General features: G+C 56.2%; 1 protein-coding gene across 2 annotated transcripts in view; it reads left to right on the top strand.

The window, feature by feature from the left end:
- LOC119963785 (disintegrin and metalloproteinase domain-containing protein 12-like) overlaps positions 1-24,741 on the top strand; it is a 247,970-nt gene that overhangs the window by 40,861 nt on the left and 182,368 nt on the right. For both annotated transcript variants that reach the window (XM_038793069.1, XM_038793070.1), the window contains exon 4: positions 2,483-2,561. In XM_038793069.1, the coding sequence (XP_038648997.1) occupies positions 2,483-2,561 (79 nt within the window). The remainder of the gene's footprint in view (positions 1-2,482; positions 2,562-24,741) is intronic.

The raw sequence follows: 24,741 nt of genomic DNA, 5'->3' as shown, positions 1-24,741 counted from the left end.
CGACCCAGTCCCCACAGCGACAACACCTCACCTCTGTCCCCCCAGCCCCCACCAGCTCCTTCCTGACCCTACCAGCAGCAACCCGGTATTCCCCTTTCCCCCCTCCCTTACCCCCCAGGCTAGGAACCCTCCTAGCCGCGAACCGTCCTCCATTGTACTTCCGTGGGTCAGCTAACTTCTGCTGACCCCGGAAACTCCCGCCAATAACCCGACCCCTCCCAAAGTGGCATCATCCCCTAATCTATCCCTCCTCCAGGCACCGCTCCAGCGCGGGGAAGAACCAGTTAAGGCCCCGCCTCCCCCGTCATCGTCTCCACCCCCCCCAGCCCCGCAGCGCGGGAAACCAGAGGAAAGCCCGCGCTTTCACACTGCCCCACCACACCCGTCTGATGCAGCTCCCAAATACCAGCCCCACTCCATACCCCCAACCCGACATAGAATACAACAAACCCCCCCAACCCTCCCCGCAAGATGCAAAACAGTGCCCCACCGCAAAAAAAACATAGAACAACACCCCCATAAATAACCATATCAAAATTGCAAAAGTACAAAAAAAGAGAACACAGCAACAGCAGAATCCAGCAATAAAGTATTACAACCGACCCCGCAACCCCCAACCCCTAGTTCAAGTCCAGTTTCTCCGTCCGCACGAAGGCCCACGCTTCCTCTGGGGAATCGAAATAATAATAAGTTACCCACAGGCGCGCGGGCTGCAACATTCCGAACTTTATCTTTTTCTTGTAAAGCACCTCTTTTGTCCGATTAAATCGGACCGCCGCTTAGCCACCTCCGCACTCCAATCCTGGTAGATCCGTACTACCCCATTCTCCCAATTGCTGCTCTTCACCTTCTCGGCCCAGCGCAGCACACACTCCCGATCACTGAACCGGTGGAACCTCACCAGCACCGCACGCGGGGATTCATTCTTCTTAGGCCTCCTGGCCAGTACTCTGTGTGCTCCCTCCAGCTCCAAGGGCAGATGGAAAGATCCGGCCCCCACTAGCGAGTTCAGCATTATAGCCACATAGGCTGTCAGGTCCGACCCCTCCAGCCCCTCCGCAAGGCACAAGATCCGCAGGTTTTTCCGCCTCATGCGGTGATCAAGCTCCTCGAAGCGTTCCTGCCACTTCTTGTGGAGTGCCTCGTGCCCCTCCACCTTACTCACGAGGATCCCGGCCTCCTCCTCTCGTTCAGTGGCCTGCGTCTGCAACTCCTTGATGGCAGCACCCTGGGTTGTCTGAATCTCCGAGAGCCTTCTGTTCATTTCCTGCAGAGAGCTCAGTACCTCAGCCTTGAAATCTGCAAAACAGCGCAGGAGAGCAGCTTGTTGCTCCTGGGCCCACTGTTTCCACTCCTCTGGAGCTCTGCCGGCCGTCATCTTGAATTCCTTCCCCTGTTTTTTCTGGGGAGTTGCTGCCGTTTTTTCCGCCTTTCCACTCCGAGTTCGAGTCATGGACTGCGGGGAAAGTCGATCAGCACACCTTCTCCCACCGGGGGACGTCGAAAAATTTCCGTTTTGAGCTCTAAAAAGAACCGAAAAGTCCGTTTAAAACGGGAGCTCCCAAATGTGCGGCTTCCTACGTCATCACCACCACCGGAAGTCTCCCTCCGACAAACTTCACGCCCTCCTCACGTCCCCGCGATCCCCCCCCCCCAACTCGGAAGAAACGCCGCCCGCCGTTTTTCACGGTGAACGCCGATTCTCGGACTCGGATGGGCCGAGCGGCCTGCCGTTCGCGGCCGTTTCACGACGGCGGCAAAGACACCTGGTCGCTGCCGTCGTGAAACGGGAGTGAGAAGCCCGTTTGGGGCTTGTAGGTGGCCTAGAAAGGAAAGAGCACCATGACTGTGCTCGGAAGGGGACAGGCCCGCGATCGGTGCCCACCAATCGTCGGGCTGGCGTCTCAATCGAACGTACTATTTCCCCTCCGCCGCCCGGCAAGATCAAGCCGCCACGTCTTGCGGGGCGGCTGAGGAGAAAGACGGCCACCGCGCATGCGTGGATTCGTGCCGTCAGCATCATGACGTCAGCCGCGCATGCGCGGGTTGGAGCCGGCCAACCTCATCTTGCGCGGCTGACGTCAATAGGCGCGCCGGCCGCGTCATTCTTGGCGCGACGCCCCCGCGGCCGAGATTTACGGAGCGCCGCTCCTAGCCCCACCGGGGGGGGAGAATAGGGGGCGAGGAGCAGCCTCTGAGGCCGTTGTGAAACTCGGCCGAGTTCACGACGGCCCTCCCGATTTTTCCCGGGAGCGGAGAATTCCGCCCACTGATCTTAGTAAATGGCAGTCAGCTCAAATGGCCAAATGGCTACTCTTGTTTCTATTTTTCATGTTCGTAAGTCAACATTGTGGGACTTGAAGAAGCCACATTCTTAGCTGCCTCTACTGTAGACAAAGATACATCAACGGAGGTAAACAGTTAGAATGCTCTAGATGATTTAAAAGTTTGTTTTTATAATCCATGTCTGTTTCATTTACAGGGCCCTTGTCTCAGAAGGATTTCAGGTTACATATTATGATGCAAATAGAACTCTGGTGACAGAGCATAACAGCGAGTTGGTGAGAGATCACACATTTAAGCTATTTAATACTTTATTTTATATTTGTTTGTAACATTTGAATATAGCTGGCAAACATTTATTTCCTCTCTTTACTCGGTTTCCTTACCTATTGAACGAGAAGAGGTTAAAAGATTAAAGGTTGCGATCAAACTTTGAAACTAACAACTGTTCCTATGAAAGACGAAAGAATGACTCCTGGCTGGTCCCCACATTTCTGTCTTTCTGTTGTTTTGTTATGTTCTCAGCTCATGAAGAACTAAATTATTTTTAAATTCTTTGATGTGGATATACCACATTTATTGTCCACTTCTAGTTGACCTGAAGAGATGGTGGAGAGTCTCTTCATGAACCATTGCAGTTTGTACTGTGAAAGTCCCATGTAGAACTTTCACACAACTGGGTAAAGACACTCGTTTCTTTCCTAAAAGGCAATTGGAAACTGCTTGCTGTTTCACAAGAATCATTTTACCAACTCTGTTATTTATTCTTAATTTAGATTCTCAGGCTGCTATTGTGGGATTTTAACACATGGGGTGGGATTCACCTAGTGGAGTGGTGACAATAATCTCTCCCTCAATGCCAGCAAAACTAAAGAGCTGGTCATTGACTTCAGGAAGCAAAGTACTGTACACACCCCTGTCAGCATCAACGGGGCCGAGGTGGAGATGGTTCGCAGTTTCAAATTCCTAGGGGCGCACATCTCCAAAAATCTGCCCTGGTTCACCCACGTCGACGCTATCACCGAGAAAGCACAACAGCGCCTATACTTCCTCAGGAAACTAAGGAAATTCGGCATGTCCACTTTAACCCTGACCAACTTTTACAGATGCACCATAGAAAGCATCCTATCTGGCTGCATCACAGCCTGGTATGGCAACTGCTCGGCCCAGGACCGCAAGGAACTTCAGAGAGTCGTGAATACCGCCCAGTCCATCACACAAACCTGCCTCCCATCCATTGACTCCATCTACACCTCCCGCTGCCGGGGGAAAGCAGGCTGGATAATCAAGGATCCCTCCCACCCGGCTTACTCACTCTTCCAACTTCTTCCATCGGGCAGGAGATACAGAAGTCTGAGAACACGCACGAACAGACTCAAAAACAGTTTCTTCCCCACTATCACCAGACTCCTATATGACCCTCTTATGGACTGACCTCATTAACATTGCACCCTGGGCCGGATGGGATTTATCCTAGGATTCTCTGGGAAGCTAGGGAGGAGATTGCTGAGCCTTTGGCTTTGATCTTTAAGTCATCTTTGTCTACAGGAATAGTGCCAGAAGACTGGAGGATAGCAAATGTTGTCCCCTTGTTCAAGAAGGGGAGTAGAGACAACCCCGGTAACTATAGACCAGTGAGCTTTACTTCTGTTGTGGGAAAAGTCTTGGAAAGGTTTATAAGAGATAGGATGTATAATCATCTGGAAAGGAATAATTTGATTAGAGATAGTCAACATGGTTTTGTGAAGGGTAGGTCGTGCCTCACAAATTTCATTGAGTTCTTCGAGAAGGTGACCAAACAGGTGGATGAGGGTAAAGCAGTTGATGGTGTATATGGATTTCAGTAAAGCGTTTGATAAGGTTCCCCACGGTAGGCTATTGCAGAAAATACAGAGGCATGGGATTCAGGGTGATTTAGCAGTTTGGATCAGAAATTGGCTAGCTGATAGAAGACAAAGAGTGGTGGTTGATGGGAAATGCTCTGACTGGTGTCCAGTTACTAGTGGTGTGCCACGAGGATCTGGTTTGGGGCCGTTGCTGTTGGTCACTTTTATAAATGACCTAGAGGAGGGAGCAGAAGGATGGGAGAGTAAATTTGCAGACGACACTAAAGTCGGTGGAGTTGTGGACAGTGCAGAAGGATGTTACAAGTTACAGAGGGACATAGATAAACTGCAGAGCTGGACTGACAGGTGGCAAATGGAGTTTAATGCAGAAAAGTGTGAGGTGATTCATTTTGGAAGGAATAACAGGAAGGCAAAGTACTGGGCTAATGGTAAGATTCTTGGTAGTGTGGACGAGCAGCGAGATCTCGGTGTCCATATCCATAGATCCCTGAAAGTTGCCACCCAGGTTGAGAGGGTTGTTAAGAAGACGTATGGTCTTGAGGGATTGAATTTCGGAGCCATGAGGTCATGTTGCAGTTGTACAAAACTCTGGTGCGGCCGCATTTGGAGTATTGCATGCAGTTCTGGTCGCCACATTATAGGAAGGATGTGGAAGCATTGGAACGGGTGCAGAGGAGATTTACCAGCATGTTGCCTGGTATGGAGGGAAGATCTTATGAGGAAAGGCTGAGGGACTTGAGGCTGTTTTCGTTAGAGAGAAGAAGGTTAAGAGGTGACTTAATTGAGGCATACAGGATGATCAGAGGATTAGATAGGGTGGACATTGAGAGCCTTTTTCCTCGGATGGTGATGTCCAGCACGAGGGGACATAGCTTTAAATTGAGGGGAGATAGATATAGGACAGATGTCAGAGGTAGGTTCTTTACTCAGAGAGTAGTAAGGGCGTGGAATGCCCTGCCTGCAACAGTAGTGGACTCGCCAACACTAAACGCATTCAAATGGTCATTGGATAGGCATATGGACGATAAGGGAATAGTGTAGAGGGACTTTAGAGGGGTTTCACAGGACGGCGCAACATCGTGGGCCGAAGGGCCTGTACTGCGCTGTAATGTTCTATGGCTCTGCGGGCGGCCTGCGGAGTCCTCAGGGGGGCGCGTGGGGATCTGGCCCCAGGGGGTGCCCCCATCCACGGGCGGGCCTGTGCCATGGGGGCACTCTTTCCCTCCGCACATGCTGCTGTCAACCTTTACCATGGCCGGTGCGGAGAAGAACTCTCCTGCACATGCGCTGGGATGGCGGCAGCACATGCTGGTGCTCCCGCGCATGCGCCAACTGGCGCCGGCTTGCGGAGGCCCTTCGGTGCCAGTTGGCACTGCGCCAAGCTGTTCCGCGCCGGCTGGCGTGATGCCATCCCCGCCCGCATCGGCCTAGTCCCTGAAGGTGCGGAGGATTCCGTGGCGGATTCCTTTGCGGAGGATTCCGCACCCTCTGGGCGGCCCGATGCCGGAGTGGTTCACGCTGCTCCTCGGCGTTGGTTCGGCCCGCTCCATCAGGTAGCAGAGACTCCCGCCAATGATCTTTGGAAAATTAATGCACCCCATTGGTTTCCTCATCCAGTCGAATAAATACTGCAATCCTCCTCCTCGGGTTGATTCATTTGCTGAAGTTTGGATGACATGGTGCATGCAAGGTAGCACAGTGGTTAGCACTGTTGCTTCACAGCACGAGGTTCGATTCCCGCTTGGGTCACTGTCTGTGTAGAGTCTGCATGTTCTCCCCGTGTCTCCGTGGGTTTCCTCCGGGTGCTCCGGTTTCCTCCCACAAGTCCCGAAAGACGTGCTGTTAGGTGAATTGGACATTCTGAATTCTCCCTCAGTGTACCCGAACAGGCACCGGGATGTGGCGACTAGGGGATTTTCACAGTAACTTCATTTCAGTGTTAATGTTAGCCTACTTGTGACACTAATAAAGGTGATGCATGATCAATTGCACAAAGACGAGAGTTGGATGCAATCGAGGCTTTATTACACTAAGATGTGTGGCCTCCGACAGCAGCTGGCGAAATGGCTGCTGTACGGGGAGCACACATATTTATACTCCGCCTACTGGGCGGAGCCAGCAGGCAGGGACTACCCCATATCTGTAGTGCTGGGCCTTACCATACAACCGCTAATATATATGGCAGTGGTCACTACCACATTCACCCCCTGTTAAAATTGAGTCCGGCGGGGGTGGTGGAGAACTATATACAGCACAAGTCTAATATACAGAGTCCAGAACCAATTACAGGTTTAGCCGGTCCGGAGCCTTGATCTGACGTTGGAAGCGACGCAGTGGTGGCGGCAATTCTGGCGTCAGTCGGGTCCTTGGTGTCTCCGGGAGCGTGCCGAGATCGTCTTCATCCTCGGGCTGGGCGCGGGGGGGGGGAACGGATGGTCCTGGGGGGGTTGCTGCTGGGTGCGCCAGGGGAGGGGTGGGTGGCGCTAGGCTGGGGGTGTGTATGTGTGTGTGTAACCTGCTGTTGCCAGGTCCCTGAGAGACACAGTATATTGGCAGCCGTCGGGGTACACTACGTAGGCATAGTGAAGGTTGGCATGGAGTAACTGCACCCTTTCCACCAATGGGTCCGCCTTGTGGAGTTGTACATGATTACGGAGGAGTACAGGTCCTGGAGCTGCGAGCCAAGTCGGCAGCGACACCCCGGAGGTGGACTTCCTGGGGAAGGCAAAGAGATGTTCATGGGGCGTGTCGTTAGCCGCAGTGCATAGGAGCGACCAAATGGAGTGGAGGGCATCGGGGAGGACCTCCTGCCAGCGGGAGGCCGGGGGATTTCTGGACCGTAGGGCCAGCTGGACGGCCCTCCAGACCATCTCGTTCGCCCTCTCCACGTGTCCGTTTCCGCGGGGGCTATAGCTGGTCATCCTGCTGGAGGCGATACCCCTGCTGAGCAGGAACTGACGCAGCTCATCGCTCATGAACGAGGATCCCCTGTCACTGTGGATGTAGGCGGGGAATCCGAACAGAGCGAAGATGGTGTTGAGGGCTTTGATGAGGGTGGCAGACGTCATGTCGGGGCATGGGATGGCGAAGGGGAATCTGAAGTACTCATCGACCACACTGAGGATATATGTGTTACGGTCGGTGGAGGGAAGGGGCCCTTTGAAGTCCACGCTGAGGCGTTCAAAGGGGCGGGAGGCCTTCACCAGGCGCGCACGGTCTGGCTGGTAGAAGTGCGGTTTGCGCTCCGCACACACCTGGCAGTCTCTGGTGATGCCCCTCATTTCCTCGACGGAGTAGGGCAGATTGCGGGCCTTAATAAAGTGGTACAACCTAGTGACTCCCGGGTGACAGAGGTTGTTGTGCAGGGTGCGGAGTCGGTCCACCTGTGCGTTGGCACATGTACCTCGGGATAGGGCATGGGGGAGACTCGTTCAACTTACCGGGACGATACAAAATCTCGTAGTTGTAGGTGGAGAGCTCGATCCTCCACCTCAAGATTTTATCATTTTTGATCTTGCCCTGCTGTGTGTTGTTAAACATGAAGGCAACCGACCGTTGGTCAGTGAGGAGAGTGAATCTCCTGCCGGCCAGGTAATACCTCCATTGCCGCACCGCTTCAACGATGGCCTGGGCCTCTTTTTCGACGGAGGAGTGCAGAATTTCGGAGGCATGAAGGGTTCGTGAAAAGAATGCCACGGCCTACCTGCCTGGTTGAGGGTGGCGGCTAGAGCGCCGTCTGATGCATCGCTCTCCACTTGAAAGGGTAACGTCTCATCGACCGCGTGCATCGCGGCCTTGGGGATGTCAGCCCTAATACGGTTGAAGGCCTGTTGAGCCTCGGCCTTCAGGTGGAAAAGGGGGTCTGGATGAGTGGGCGGGCCTTGTCCGCATAATTTGGAACCCACTGGGCCTAGTAAGAAAAGAACCCCAGGCATTGTTTGAGGGCCTTGGGGCAGTGGGGAAGGGGGAGTTCCATGACGGGGCGCATGCGGTCGGGCCCCAGAATTCCGTTCTGGACCACATAGCCGAGGATGGCTAAGCGGGTCGTGCTGAATACGCACTTCTCCTTGTTAGAAGTGAGGTTTAGGAGAGTGGCGGTGTGGAGAAATTTGGCAAGGTTGGCATCATGGTCCTGTTGATCGTGGCTGCAGATGGTGACATTGTCTAGGTACAGGAAAGTGGCACGCAGCCTGTACCGATCGACCATTCAGTCCATCTCCCTTTGGAAGACCGAGACCCCATTGGTGACGCCGAACGGAACCCTAAGAAAATGGTAGAGGTGGCCATCTGCCTCAAAGGCAGTGTAGGGACGGTCCGCCTTACGGATGGGGAGCTGGTGGTAGGCGGATTTTAGGTCTACAGGTGAGAAGACCCGGTACTGCGCAATCTGATTGACCATATCAGATATGCGTGGGAGGGGGTACACGTCGAGCTGCGTGTACCGATTGATGGTCTGACTGTAGTCCACGACCGTTCAGTGTTTCTCCCCAGTTTTCACCACTACCACCAGGGACAGTTGCTGGCCTCGATGATGCCTTCCCGAAGCAACCGCTGGACCTCGGACCTGATGAAGATCCTGTCCTGGGCGCTGAACCCTCTGCTGGTGGCGACGGGTTTGCAATCTGGGGCTAGGTTTGGTGGGAAGGTGGGTCGACCTTTAGGGTCGCAAAGCCGCTCACAGTAAAGGGTGGTAGGGGCATGCCGAATTTCAATGTTAGGCTCTGGAGGTTACACTGGAAGTCCAGGCCGAGTAGCAGGGCAGCGCAGAGGTTGGGGAGGACGTGGAGCCGGAAGCCACTGAACTCTACGCCCTGGATAGTGAGCGTGGCGATGCAGTACCCCCGGATCGCCACGGAATGGGATCCGGAGACCAGGGAGATTCTCTGATTGGCGGGGTGTACCGCAGCACCTCACCGTATTGGGATGTATGAAGCTCTCGGTTATCCCGGAGTCCAGCAGACAGGAGATCTCGTGCCCATCGATCTTCATGCTTGTGGACGCGGTTGCTAGATTGTGCGGCCGAGACTGGTCGATTGTGACCTAGGCGAACGACCTAGGCTGGTCGTTGCTGGTGTTAGACAATGGGGTGCCCGGGGGGCATGGGTCCTGGAATGATGGTGGCGCCCACGTGCTGTAGGGGTGACAAGATGGCGGTGCCTGACGATCCTGAGGGGGACAAGATGGCGGCGCCCACGGGCCGCACGTGGCGGGGGTTGAACAAGATGCCGGCGCCCATGGGCCTCATGTGGCCTGGAGAGGGGAAGATGGCGGCGCCCACTGGCCGTGCCCACTGGCCGTGCGTGGTCCACGGGGGGAAGATGTCGGCGCCCACTGTCCGTACGTGGGGGGGTCGGAGCGATAGCAGCAACTGAGTAAGCCTGGCACACCACAGCGAAGTGCCCCTTTTTGCCACAGGCCTTTCAAAGGGCGCTCCGGGCCGGTTAGCGTTGGCAGGGGTGTTTTGGCTGCCCACAGAAGTAATATCTGATGCTCCCGGTGTTGGCTGTTTGGCGCGTGGCACAGGCGTAGGGTTGGCTGAGTGGGGTCCCCAATGGGGCGGCCACCTACGGGGTCCACGATGCATAGGAGGGGTAGGCCGCGCGACCGGGGGTGTAGGCCTGGATATTGCACGAGGTGACCGTCATCGATAGCGCCAGCTTTTTGGTTGCCGCGAGGTCGAGCGTGGCCCCCTCTAAAAGTCGCTGGCAGATGTGATTAACGCAATCCCCGTAACGAAAGTGTCCCGCTTGAGTAAATTCGAGTGTTCCGTGGCCGTGATGGCCGGACAGTCACAGTCTCTGACCAGCGTGACGGCCGGACAGTCACAGTCTCTGACCAGCGTGACGGCCGGACAGTCACAGTCTCTGACCAGCGTGACGGCCGGACAGTCACAGTCTCTGACCAGCCGGACAGTCACAGTCTCTGACCAGCGTGACGGCCGGACAGTCACAGTCTCTGACCAGCCGGACAGTCACAGTCTCTGACCAGCCTGACGGCCGGACAGTCACAGTCTCTGACCAGCCGGACAGTCACAGTCTCTGACCAGCCTGACGGCCGGACAGTCACAGTCTCTGACCAGCATGACAGCCGGACAGTCACAGTCTCTGACCAGCGTGACGGCCGGACAGTCACAGTCTCTGACCAGCGTGACGGCCGGACAGTCACAGTCTCTGACCAGCGTGACGGCCGGACAGTCACAGTCTCTGACCAGCGTGACGGCCGGACAGTCACAGTCTCTGACCAGCGTGACGGCCTGACAGTCACAGTCTCTGACCAGCCGGACAGTCACAGTCTCTGACCAGCGTGACGGCCGGACAGTCACAGTCTCTGACCAGCGTGACGGCCGGACAGTCACAGTCTCTGACCAGCGTGACGGCCGGACAGTCACAGTCTCTGACCAGCGTGACGGCCGGACAGTCACAGTCTCTGACCAGCGTGTCGGCCGGACAGTCACAGTCTCTGACCAGCGTGACGGCCGGACAGTCACAGTCTCTGACCAGCGTGACGGCCGGACAGTCACAGTCTCTGACCAGCGTGACGGCCGGACAGTCACAGTCTCTGACCAGCGTGACGGCCGGACAGTCACAGTCTCTGACCAGCCGGACAGTCACAGTCTCTGACCAGCGTGATGGCCGGACAGTCACAGTCTCTGACCAGCGTGACGGCCGGACAGTCACAGTCTCTGACCAGCGTGACGGCCGGACAGTCACAGTCACTGACCAGCGTGACGGCCGGACAGTCACAGTCTCTGACCAGCCGGACAGTCACAGTCTCTGACCAGCGTGACGGCCGGACAGTCACAGTCTCTGACCAGCGTGACGGCCGGACAGTCACAGTCTCTGACCAGCGTGACGGACGGACAGTCACAGTCTCTGACCAGCCGGACAGTCACAGTCTCTGACCAGCGTGACGGCCGGACAGTCACAGTCTCTGACCAGCGTGACGGCCGGACAGTCACAGTCTCTGACCAGCGTGACGGCCGGACAGTCACAGTCTCTGACCAGCGTGATGGCCGGACAGTCACAGTCTCTGACCAGCGTGACGGCCGGACAGTCACAGTCTCTGACCAGCGTGACGGCCGGACAGTCACAGTCTCTGACCAGCGTGACAGCCGGACAGTCACAGTCTCTGACCAGCGTGATGGCCGGACAGTCACAGTCTCTGACCAGCCGGACAGTCACAGTCTCTGACCAGCCTGACGGCCGGACAGTCACAGTCTCTGACCAGCCTGGCGGCCGGACAGTCACAGTCTCTGACCAGCCGGACAGTCACAGTCTCTGACCAGCGTGACGGCCGGACAGTCACAGTCTCTGACCAGCGTGACGGCCGGACAGTCACAGTCTCTGACCAGCCGGACAGTCACAGTCTCTGACCAGCGTGACGGCCGGACAGTCACAGTCTCTGACCAGCCGGACAGTCACAGTCTCTGACCAGCCTGACGGCCGGACAGTCACAGTCTCTGACCAGCCGGACAGTCACAGTCTCTGACCAGCGTGATGGCCGGACAGTCACAGTCTCTGACCAGCGTGACGGCCGGACAGTCACAGTCTCTGACCAGCGTGACGGCCGGACAGTCACAGTCTCTGACCAGCGTGACGGCCGGACAGTCACAGTCTCTGACCAGCGTGACGGACGGACAGTCACAGTCTCTGACCAGCCGGACAGTCACAGTCTCTGACCAGCGTGACGGCCGGACAGTCACAGTCTCTGACCAGCCGGACAGTCACAGTCTCTGACCAGCGTGACGGCCGGACAGTCACAGTCTCTGACCAGCGTGACGGCCGGACAGTCACAGTCTCTGACCAGCGTGACGGCCGGACAGTCACAGTCTCTGACCAGCGTGATGGCCGGACAGTCACAGTCTCTGACCAGCGTGACGGCCGGACAGTCACAGTCTCTGACCAGCCTGACGGCCGGACAGTCACAGTCTCTGACCAGCGTGACGGCCGGACAGTCACAGTCTCTGACCAGCGTGACGGCCGGACAGTCACAGTCTCTGACCAGCGTGACGGCCGGACAGTCACAGTCTCTGACCAGCGTGACGGCCGGACAGTCACAGTCTCTGACCAGCCGGACAGTCACAGTCTCTGACCAGCCGGACAGTCACAGTCTCTGACCAGCGTGACGGCCGGACAGTCACAGTCTCTGACCAGCGTGACGGCCGGACAGTCACAGTCTCTGACCAGCGTGACGGACGGACAGTCACAGTCTCTGACCAGCCGGACAGTCACAGTCTCTGACCAGCGTGACGGCCGGACAGTCACAGTCTCTGACCAGCCGGACAGTCACAGTCTCTGACCAGCCTGACGGCCGGACAGTCACAGTCTCTGACCAGCGTGATGGCCGGACAGTCACAGTCTCTGACCAGCGTGACGGCCGGACAGTCACAGTCTCTGACCAGTCTGACGGCCGGACAGTCACAGTCTCTGACCAGCGTGACGGCCGGACAGTAACAGTCTCTGACCACACGGACAGTCACAGTCTCTGACCAGCCGGACGGCCGGACAGTCACAGTCTCTGACCAGCCTGGCGGCCGGACAGTCACAGTCTCTGACCAGCGTGACGGCCGGACAGTCACAGTCTCTGACCAGCGTGACGGCCGGACAGTCACAGTCTCTGACCAGCGTGACGGCCGGACAGTCACAGTCTCTGACCAGCGTGACGGCCGGACAGTCACAGTCTCTGACCAGCCGGACAGTCACAGTCTCTGACCAGCGTGATGGCCGGACAGTCACAGTCTCTGACCAGCGTGACGGCCGGACAGTCACAGTCTCTGACCAGCGTGACGGCCGGACAGTCACAGTCTCTGACCAGCGTGACGGCCGGACAGTCACAGTCTCTGACCAGCGTGACGGCCGGACAGTCACAGTCTCTGACCAGCCGGACAGTCACAGTCTCTGACCAGCGTGACGGCCGGACAGTCACAGTCTCTGACCAGCGTGATGGCCGGACAGTCACAGTCTCTGACCAGCGTGACGGCCGGACAGTCACAGTCTCTGACCAGCGTGACGGCCGGACAGTCACAGTCTCTGACCAGCCGGACAGTCACAGTCTCTGACCAGCGTGACGGCCGGACAGTCACAGTCTCTGACCAGCCGGACAGTCACAGTCTCTGACCAGCGTGACGGCCGGACAGTCACAGTCTCTGACCAGCGTGATGGCCGGACAGTCACAGTCTCTGACCAGCCGGACAGTCACAGTCTCTGACCAGCCGGACAGTCACAGTCTCTGACCAGCGTGACGGCCGGACAGTCACAGTCTCTGACCAGCGTGATGGCCGGACAGTCACAGTCTCTGACCAGCGTGACGGCCGGACAGTCACAGTCTCTGACCAGCCTGACGGCCGGACAGTCACAGTCTCTGACCAGCCTGGCGGCCGGACAGTCACAGTCTCTGACCAGCGTGACGGCCGGACAGTCACAGTCTCTGACCAGCGTGACGGCCGGACAGTCACAGTCTCTGACCAGCGTGACGGCCGGACAGTCACAGTCTCTGACCAGCGTGACGGCCGGACAGTCACAGTCACTGACCAGCGTGACGGCCGGACAGTCACAGTCTCTGACCAGCGTGACGGCCGGACAGTCACAGTCTCTGACCAGCGTGACGGCCGGACAGTCACAGTCTCTGACCAGCGTGACAGCCGGACAGTCACAGTCTCTGACCAGCCGGACAGTCACAGTCTCTGACCAGCGTGATGGCCGGACAGTCACAGTCTCTGACCAGCGTGACGGCCGGACAGTCACAGTCTCTGACCAGCGTGACGGCCGGACAGTCACAGTCTCTGACCAGCCGGACAGTCACAGTCTCTGACCAGCGTGACGGCCGGACAGTCACAGTCTCTGACCAGCGTGACGGCCGGACAGTCACAGTCTCTGACCAGCGTGACGGCCGGACAGTCACAGTCTCTGACCAGCGTGACGGCCGGACAGTCACAGTCTCTGACCAGCGTGATGGCCGGACAGTCACAGTCTCTGACCAGCGTGACGGCCGGACAGTCACAGTCTCTGACCAGCGTGACGGCCGGACAGTCACAGTCTCTGACCAGCGTGACGGCCGGACAGTCACAGTCTCTGACCAGCGTGACGGCCGGACAGTCACAGTCTCTGACCAGCGTGACGGCCGGACAGTCACAGTCTCTGACCAGCGTGACGGCCGGACAGTCACAGTCTCTGACCAGCGTGACGGCCGGACAGTCACAGTCTCTGACCAGCGTGATGGCCGGACAGTCACAGTCTCTGACCAGCGTGACGGCCGGTCAGTCACAGTCTCTGACCAGCCTGACGGCCGGACAGTCACAGTCTCTGACCAGCCGGACAGTCACAGTCTCTGACCAGCCTGACGGCCGGACAGTCACAATTTCTGACCAGCCGGACAGTCACAGTCTCTGACCAGCCTGACGGCCGGACAATCACAGTCTCTGACCAGCCAGACAGTCACAGTCTCTGACCAGCGTGACGGCCGGACAGTCACAGTCTCTGACCACACGGACAGTCACAGTCTCTGACCAGCCTGACGGCCGGACAGTCACAGTCTCTGACCAGCCTGGCGGCCGGACAGTCACAGTCTCTGACCAGCCGGACAGTCACAGTCTCTGACCAGCGTGACAGCCGGACAGTCACAGTCTCTGACCAGCGTGACGGCCGGACAGTCACAGTCTCTGACCAGCATGACGGCCGGACAGTCACAGTCTCTGACCAGCCTGACGGCCGGACAGTCACAGTCTCTGACCAGCGTGACGGCCGGACAGTCACAGTCTCTGACCAGCGTGACGGCCGGACAGTCACAGTCTCTGACCAGCGTAACGGCCTGACAGTCACAGTCTCTGACCAGCCGGACAGTCACAGTCTCTGACCAGCGTGACGGCCGGACAGTCACAGTCTCTGACCAGCCGGACAGTCACAGTCTCTGACCAGCCTGACGGCCGGACAGTCACAGTCTCTGACCAGCCAGACAGTCACAGTCTCTGACCAGCCTGACGGCCGGACAGTCACAGTCTCTGACCAGCGTGACGGCCGGACAGTCACAGTCTCTGACCAGCGTGACGGCCGGACAGTCACAGTCTCTGACCAGCCTGACGGCCGGACAGTCACAGTCTCTGACCAGCATGACAGCCGGACAGTCACAGTCTCTGACCAGCGTGACGGCCGGACAGTCACAGTCTCTGACCAGCGTGACGGCCGGACAGTCACAGTCTCTGACCAGCGTGACGGCCGGACAGTCACAGTCTCTGACCAGCGTGACGGCCGGACAGTCACAGTCTCTGACCAGCGTGACGGCCTGACAGTCACAGTCTCTGACCAGCCGGACAGTCACAGTCTCTGACCAGCGTGACGGCCGGACAGTCACAGTCTCTGACCAGCGTGACGGCCGGACAGTCACAGTCTCTGACCAGCGTGACGGCCGGACAGTCACAGTCTCTGACCAGCGTGACGGCCGGACAGTCACAGTCTCTGACCAGCGTGACGGCCGGACAGTCACAGTCTCTGACCAGCGTGACGGCCGGACAGTCACAGTCTCTGACCAGCGTGACGGCCGGACAGTCACAGTCTCTGACCAGCGTGACGGCCGGACAGTCACAGTCTCTGACCAGCGTGACGGCCGGACAGTCACAGTCTCTGACCAGCCGGACAGTCACAGTCTCTGACCAGCGTGATGGCCGGACAGTCACAGTCTCTGACCAGCGTGACGGCCGGACAGTCACAGTCTCTGACCAGCGTGACGGCCGGACAGTCACAGTCTCTGACCAGCCGGACAGTCACAGTCTCTGACCAGCGTGACGGCCGGACAGTCACAGTCTCTGACCAGCGTGACGGCCGGACAGTCACAGTCTCTGACCAGCGTGACGGACGGACAGTCACAGTCTCTGACCAGCCGGACAGTCACAGTCTCTGACCAGCGTGACGGCCGGACAGTCACAGTCTCTGACCAGCGTGACGGCCGGACAGTCACAGTCTCTGACCAGCGTGACGGCCGGACAGTCACAGTCTCTGACCAGCGTGATGGCCGGACAGTCACAGTCTCTGACCAGCGTGACGGCCGGACAGTCACAGTCTCTGACCAGCGTGACGGCCGGACAGTCACAGTCTCTGACCAGCGTGACAGCCGGACAGTCACAGTCTCTGACCAGCGTGATGGCCGGACAGTCACAGTCTCTGACCAGCCGGACAGTCACAGTCTCTGACCAGCGTGACGGCCGGACAGTCACAGTCTCTGACCAGCCTGGCGGCCGGACAGTCACAGTCTCTGACCAGCCGGACAGTCACAGTCTCTGACCAGCCTGACGGCCGGACAGTCACAGTCTCTGACCAGCGTGACGGCCGGACAGTCACAGTCTCTGACCAGCGTGACGGCCGGACAGTCACAGTCTCTGACCAGCCTGACGGCCGGACAGTCACAGTCTCTGACCAGCGTGACGGCCGGACAGTCACAGTCTCTGACCAGCCTGACGGCCGGACAGTCACAGTCTCTGACCAGCATGACAGCCGGACAGTCACAGTCTCTGACCAGCGTGACGGCCGGACAGTCACAGTCTCTGACCAGCGTGACGGCCGGACAGTCACAGTCTCTGACCAGCGTGACGGCCGGACAGTCACAGTCTCTGACCAGCGTGACGGCCGGACAGTCACAGTCTCTGACCAGCGTGACGGCCTGACAGTCACAGTCTCTGACCAGCCGGACAGTCACAGTCTCTGACCAGCGTGACGGCCGGACAGTCACAGTCTCTGACCAGCGTGACGGCCGGACAGTCACAGTCTCTGACCAGCGTGACGGCCGGACAGTCACAGTCTCTGACCAGCGTGACGGCCGGACAGTCACAGTCTCTGACCAGCGTGACGGCCGGACAGTCACAGTCTCTGACCAGCGTGACGGCCGGACAGTCACAGTCTCTGACCAGCGTGACGGCCGGACAGTCACAGTCTCTGACCAGCGTGACGGCCGGACAGTCACAGTCTCTGACCAGCGTGACGGCCGGACAGTCACAGTCTCTGACCAGCGTGACGGCCGACAGTCACAGTCTCTGACCAGCGTGACGGCCGGACAGTCACAGTCTCTGACCAGCGTGACGGCCGGACAGTCACAGTCTCTGACCAGCGTGACGGCCTGACAGTCACAGTCTCTGACCAGCCGGACAGTCACAGTCTCTGACCAGCGTGACGGCCGGACAGTCACAGTCTCTGACCAGCGTGACGGCCGGACAGTCACAGTCTCTGACCAGCGTGACGGCCGGACAGTCACAGTCTCTGACCAGCGTGACGGCCGGACAGTCACAGTCTCTGACCAGCGTGACGGCCGGACAGTCACAGTCTCTGACCAGCGTGACGGCCGGACAGTCACAGTCTCTGACCAGCGTGACGGCCGGACAGTCACAGTCTCTGACCAGCGTGACGGCCGGACAGGCACAGTCTCTGACCAGCGTGACGGCCGGACAGTCACAGTCCTCATGACCAGCCAGGACAGTCACAGTCTCTGACCAGCGTGACCGGCCGGACAGTCACAGTCTCTGACCAGCGTGACTGGCCGGACAGTCACAGTCTCTGACCAGCGTGAAACGGCCGGACAGTCACAGTCTCTGACCAGCCGGACAGTCAACAGTCTCTGACCAGCGTGACGGCCGGGACAGTCACAGTCTCTGACCAGCGGACGGCCGGACAGGCACAGTCCCGTCACCAGCCGTGACCAGCCGGACAGTCACCAGTCTCTGACAGCGTGACGGCCGACAGTCACAGTCTCTGACCAGCGTGATGGCCGGACAGTCACAGTCTCTGACCAGCGTGACGGCCGGACCAGTCACAGTCCTCTGACCAGCGTGACGGCCGGACAGTCACAGTCCCTGACACAGCGTTGACGGCCGGACAGTCACAGTCTCTGACCAGCGTGACAGGCCGACAGTCACATTCTCTGACCAGCGTGATGCGGCCGGACAGTCACAGTCTCTGACCAGCCGGACAGTCACAGTCTCTGACCAGCCGGACAGTCACAGTCTCTGACCAGCGTGACGGCCGGACAGTCACAGTCTCTGACCAGCGTGACGGCCGGACAGTCACAGTCTCTGACCAGCGTGATGGCCGGACAGTCACAGTCTCTGACCAGCGTGACGGCCGGACAGTCACAGTCTCTGACCAGCCTGGCGGCCGGACAGTCACAGTCTCTGACCAGCGTGACGGCCGGACAGTCACAGTCTCTGACCAGCGTGACGGCCGGACAGTCACAGTCTCTGACCAGCGTGACGGCCGGACAGTCACAGTCTCTGACCAGCGTGACGGCCGGACAGTCACAGTCTCTGACCAGCGTGACGGCCGGACAGTCACAGTCTCTGACCAGCGTGACGGCCGGACAGTCACAGTCTCTGACCAGCGTGACGGCCGGACAGTCACAGTCTCTGACCAGCCGACAGTCACAGTCCTCTGACCAGCGTGATGGCCGGACAGTCACAGTCTCTGACCAGCGTGACGGCCGGACAGTCACAGTCTCTGACCAGCGTGACGGCCGGACAGTCACAGTCTCTGACCAGACCGGACAGTCACAGTCTCTGACCAGCGTGACGGCCGGACAGTCACAGTCTCTGACCAGCGTGACGGCCGGACAGTCACAGTCTCTGACCAGCGTGACGGCCGGACAGTCACAGTCTCTGACCAGCGTGACTGGCCGGACAGTCACAGTCTCTGACCAGCGTGACGGCCGGACAGTCACAGTCTCTGACCAGCGTGACGGCCGGACAGTCACAGTCTCTGACCAGCGTGACGGCCGGACAGTCACAGTCTCTGACCAGCGTGACGGCCGGACAGTCACAGTCTCTGACCAGCGTGACGGCCGGACAGTCACAGTCTCTGACCAGCGTGACGGCCGGACAGTCACAGTCTCTGACCAGCGTGACGGCCGGACAGTCACAGTCTCTGACCAGCGTGACGGCCGGACAGTCACAGTCTCTGACCAGCCTGACGGCCGGACAGTCACAGTCTCTGACCAGCCGTGACGGCCGGACAGTCACAGTCCTCTGACCAGCCGGACAGTCACAGTCTCTGACCAGCGTGACGGCCGGACAGTCACAGTCTCTGACCAGCCGGACAGTCGACAGTCCAGTCTGACCAGCGTGACGGCCGGACAGTCACAGTCTCTGACCAGCCTGACGGCCGGACAGTCACAGTCTCTGACCAGCGTGACGGCCGGACAGTCACAGTCTCTGACCAGCGTGACGGCCGGACAGTCACAGTCTCTGACCAGCGTGACGGCCGGACAGTCACAGTCTCTGACCAGCGTGACGGCCGGACAGTCACAGTCTCTGACCAGCGTGACGGCCGGACAGTCACAGTCTCTGACCAGCCTGACGGCCGGACAGTCACAGTCTCTGACCAGCGTGACGGCCGGACAGTCACAGTCTCTGACCAGCGTGACGGCCGGGACAGTCACAGTCTCTGACCAGCGTGACGGCCGGACAGTCACAGTCTCTGACCAGCGTGACGGCCGGACAGTCACAGTCTCTGACCAGCGTGACGGCCGGACAGTCACAGTCTCTGACCAGCGTGACGGCCGGACAGTCACAGTCTCTGACCAGCCGGACAGTCACAGTCTCTGACCAGCCTGACGGCCGGACAGTCACAGTCTCTGACCAGCCTGACAGCCGGACAGTCACAGTCTCTGACCAGCGTGACGGCCGGACAGTCACAGTCTCTGACCAGCGTGACGGCCGGACAGTCACAGTCTCTGACCAGCGTGACGGCCGGACAGTCATAGTCTCTGACCAGCCGGACAGTCACAGTCTCTGACCAGCGTGACGGCCGGACAGTCACAGTCTCTGACCAGCGTGACGGCCGGACAGTCACAGTCTCTGACCAGCGTGACGGCCGGACAGTCACAGTCTCTGACCAGCGTGACGGACGGACAGTCACAGTCTCTGACCAGCGTGACGGCCGGACAGTCACAGTCTCTGACCAGCGTGATGGCCGGACAGTCACAGTCTCTGACCAGCGTGACGGCCGGACAGTCACAGTCTCTGACTAGCCTGACAGCCGGACAGTCACAGTCTCTGACCAGCGTGACGGCCGGACAGTCACAGTCTCTGACCAGGGGAATTAGGGCACGCCAGAAATCTTCTATTGACTCACCAGGGAGTTGACTACGAGTTGAGAGGACGTACTTGGCGTAAAGCGTGTTAGTCCGCTGAGCGTAATTCTCTTTCAGTAGCGCCATGGCTTCATTGTAGGTCGGCGCGTCCTGGATAAGCGGAAAAACGCTGGAGCTCAGCCGCGTGTAGAGGATCTGGATCTTCTGAGCTTCCGGACCTGGTGCAGACCTGATGTAAGCTTTGAAACAAGCTAGCCAGTGTTCAAAGTCCTTTTTGGCGTTGCTTGATTACGGATCCAGCTGCAGGCGATCCGGCTCGATGCGGGGGTCCATCTTCTGAAAACCTTAGTGTAATAAATTGATGCACGGTCAATTGAACAAAGACGAGAGTTGAATACAACTGAGGCTTTATTACACTAAGGTGTGTGGCCTCCTACAGCAGCTGGCGAAATGGTTGCTGTACGGGGAGCACACATATTTATACTCTGCCTACTGGGCGGAGCCAGCAGGCAGGGACTACCCCGTACCTGTAGTACAGGGGCTTACCATACATACCCTAATATATACAGCAGTGGTTACTACCACAAAAGATTATTATTATGATTTGCCTCCTCTGTAAGCTGTCCGCACTGCTTCCTTGTAGCTCATGTTTGCTCTACCTTAATGCTACTAGTACAAATAACTCTTGGAACACCTTGGCTCCTATTAACATTGATGTGGCCTACCACACTCCTTTAAAACTGACCAAACTTGTGAATACCTTTAGAACTCAAATATTAAGCTTTCAATCTCATTCTGTGACTTCATTTCTTACGATTCAAAAAGCCAGAATCCATTTTAGATGTTTGTTCCAAAATTATTTTCATTGGCTTAACACTGACCGTATTTACCAGCCAGTCAAGGCACGTCACAGTATTGATGTAGCTGGTGAAACTTTGATCCTGTGGATGCAGAAAGGCTACTGACAATGTGGATGTCAACTGGTTGTCCTTGTAAACTAGACTGGTGTGACTGTACTAACCATGTACATATATTTGTACATATGTATATACCGGGCGGCATGGTACCATAGTGCTTAGCACTGTTGCTTCACAGCGCCAGGGTCCGGGGTTCAATTACTGGCTTGGGTCACTGTCTGTCTGTTCTCCCCGTGTCTGCGTGGGTTTCCTCCGGGTGCTCCGGTTTCCTCCCACAAGTCCCGAAAGACGTGCTGTTAGGTGAATTGGACATTATGAATTCTCCCTCAGTGTACCCGAACAGGCGCCGGATTGTGGCAACTAGGGGCTTTTCACAGTAATTTCATTGCAAAGAACAAAGAACAATACAGCACAGGAAAGGCCCTTCAGCCCTCCAAGCCTGTGCCGACCATGGTACCTGCCTAAACTAAAACCATCTGCACTTACAGAGTCCGTATCCTTCCATTCCACACGGAGAGAAACTGCAGTGTTAATATAAGCCTACTTGTGACAAAAGGGACTATTATTTGGTTTTGTATTAATGTTCCTTCCTTTCTTAAAGTGTGTTTACAATAACACACTTATCTATTCCATCCCTAACTACTTGCATATATCAATGTTTCTGAGTGTTACAAAAGGAACGAAAGCAGCACTGAAAACCAGGGTTACATTTTCAGTTTGAAATGGAGTATCATTTGTATAATGTACAAGCATATGATTTTACAACTTGGAAGGGGTTGGCCCGAGGATCAAAGAATCCCTACAGTGCAGAAGGAGACCATTCGGCCCATTGAGTCTGCACCAACCCTCTGAAAGGGCACCCTGCCAAGGCCTACTCCCCCACCCCATCCTCGTAACCGCATCTGATCTGCACATCTTTGAACTGTGGGTGGAAACCGGAGCACCTGGAGGAAACCAACACTAACGTGGGGAGAAGCTGCAAAACTCCCCGTCACGGGAAAGTGACCCAAGGCGGGAATTTAACCCGAATCTCTGGCGCTGTGAGGTAGCACGACCGTATTAAAGCTCATGAGGTAAAGTGGCCATAGTCCCAGTTGACCATCGGCTTCTTTCCCCTTTCAGGGGAAGAGCTGACTGGGGGTGATTTAACCTGAGGATTACTATACCTCAGGTTGGGGCAGCGTTGAGAAGGCGGGGCCTTTATGAATAACCTCATAAAGCTCATTACAGGATTATTAAAGCACAGATGAAGGCCAGTCAGGTTCCCATCGGAGATATTTAACTAGCGCCATGTCCCCAACCCTTTTCAAAAAGCAATCCAATTCTCTTCTGCGTTTGTTGATTGAACCTGCCCACCACACTCTTGGGTCGTGCATTCCAGATCCAAATCACTTGCTTTGTCAATTTCTTTTTAAAAAAATATTTTTATTGAAGTCTTTGTAAAATTTTAGAACAAAAACAGAAAAAGAACAGTAAACATTAACATGGTGAAAAAATAGACATTTCCCCAAACGGCTCAATCTTCACAGACCACATGCAATAACAGAAAACAACACTTATCCCCCCCCCCCCTCGGAAAACTGCCACTGCCGACATTTTAAATTTCTCCAAGAAAGTTGAAGAACGACTGTCACCTCCCGGAGAACCCTAGCATTGATCCTCTTCAGGCAAACTTTATTTTCTCCAGGCTGAGAAACCCAGCCATGTCATTGACCCAAGTCTCTACACTCGGGGGTTTCGAGTCCCTCCATGTTAAAAGGATCCATCTCCAGGCTACCAGGGAGGCAAAGGCCAGGTCAATTACTTTTCCTCGTGTTGCCAAAGCTTATTTTGCCAACCTTAAAATCTCACTTCTTCCACCAGCGGGAATTTATTTCCCCAATCTAGTCTGTCCAGGCCCCACATGGTTTGAATTCATACATCTAATGTTGTATCAGCCTGTAGAAGGGAATTTAGTGTATGGATTAGTTGGCCGCTTAGAGCATACATTAATATTTAGTTGCTATTAAAGAAAAAGGCACTTTAAAGCATAATGGGATTGTTTGACTATACTTTAACACTGCTTTTGAACAAAACTTCGAAGGTCAGATAATGTAAACAAAATACTGCTTAATATTTTGTTCACGGCCTTATTATAGAATTATAGAACAGTACAGCACAGAACAGGCCCTTCGGCCCTCGATGTTGTGCCGAGCAATGATCACCCTACTTAAACCCACGTAACCCGTATACCCGTAACCCAACAATCCCCCCATTAACCTTACACTACGGGCAATTTAGCATGGCCAATCCACCTAACCCGCACATCTTTGGACTGTGGGAGGAAACCGGAGCACCCGGAGGAAACCCACGCACACACGGGGAGGACGTGCAGACTCCACACAGACAGTGACCCAGCCGGGAATCGAACCTGGGACCCTGGAGCTGTGAAGCATTGATGCTAACCACCATGCTACCGTGAGGCCCCAACGTATTATGATAACACGTTGTTCTCCGGAAGGACAACAAAATGTGTACGATAGGTGTTACGTATGTTCCCATCTTACGTATGTTCCCAAGGTTTGTTTAAAATAAACATGGCCAGCCAGGTGCTGTTTTCTTTAGAGCTGTTTATTCCACACTATAAATATTATGGTTTTCAACTGTCTAATTTCAGAGTACAGTGGAATGGCTATTTAGCCTACTGCAGTCTCTCCACGATTATCGTGTTAAATTGAATTCCTGATATGAAGCTTGAAATCTCTGACTATTACTATTTCCACGGCATACCCGATTCAGATACTCTGACCAGTCTGTTCACTCAAAGTTTCACCCAGATGTCTTTCATAGCGAGCAGAATAAAGGATAACACGTGTATAAAATACAACCAACTTTACTGAACAAACGCAATATGAACCATTAAATTAACCCACATCAGTGCAAGAGATACTCAAGATTCGATTCTACTACCTGTAAAGGTGGTTTGGTTGAATGGTGTGTCCGATTCCCAAGTCTCTGTGGTCCATCGTCACGAAGCTGAGTCTCGCCAGTCTTCTGGATAATCAAGGTCACCTCCCACACCACGTCTTTGCTCCTGAGGGGTCTTGGGCACCTTACTCCCCCTCTCCCTCGCTTCATGCCTTTCTGGAAGCGTCTCTGGCTTTCTGCCAGTGAGGTTTCAGGAGGGGTTCCCAATGAATTTGCTGGTGACCACTTGACAGGACACCAGGGGCCCGCCCCAGACTGTGAGTTTATGTTTACCCTGAATCCTCAAACTGTGACCCTTGGTTCTGGACACACCCACCAAAAGAAGGGAGGGATATGGACCAAATATGGGCAAGTGGGACTAGCTTAGTGATAGAAATTGGGTGGCATAGACAAGCTGGGCCGAATGGCCTGTTTCCATGCTGTAAACAACAATGACTCGATGAGAATTATTTCCCAAAGAGCTTCTGGCTGTGGACTTTAAACCATAAAGTCCTTTTTCTCAAAGCAAAATCTAAACCAACATTCATACACAGTTTTCGGAAAGCTGCAATCAGCTTTCTGCATTTACCCTTTCAGAAACACTATTTTTAATACACATATTCTTCATGAAAATTACAGCACAGGAACGGGCCCTTTGGCCCTCCAAACCTGCCCGTCTGGACGGG

The sequence above is a fragment of the Scyliorhinus canicula genome, chromosome 3 (assembly GCF_902713615.1).
Source record: "Scyliorhinus canicula chromosome 3, sScyCan1.1, whole genome shotgun sequence".
NCBI classification, from domain to species: domain Eukaryota; kingdom Metazoa; phylum Chordata; class Chondrichthyes; order Carcharhiniformes; family Scyliorhinidae; genus Scyliorhinus; species Scyliorhinus canicula.
Note: the sequence above shows the minus strand (reverse complement) of the source record. Positions and strands in the feature narration are given on the sequence as shown.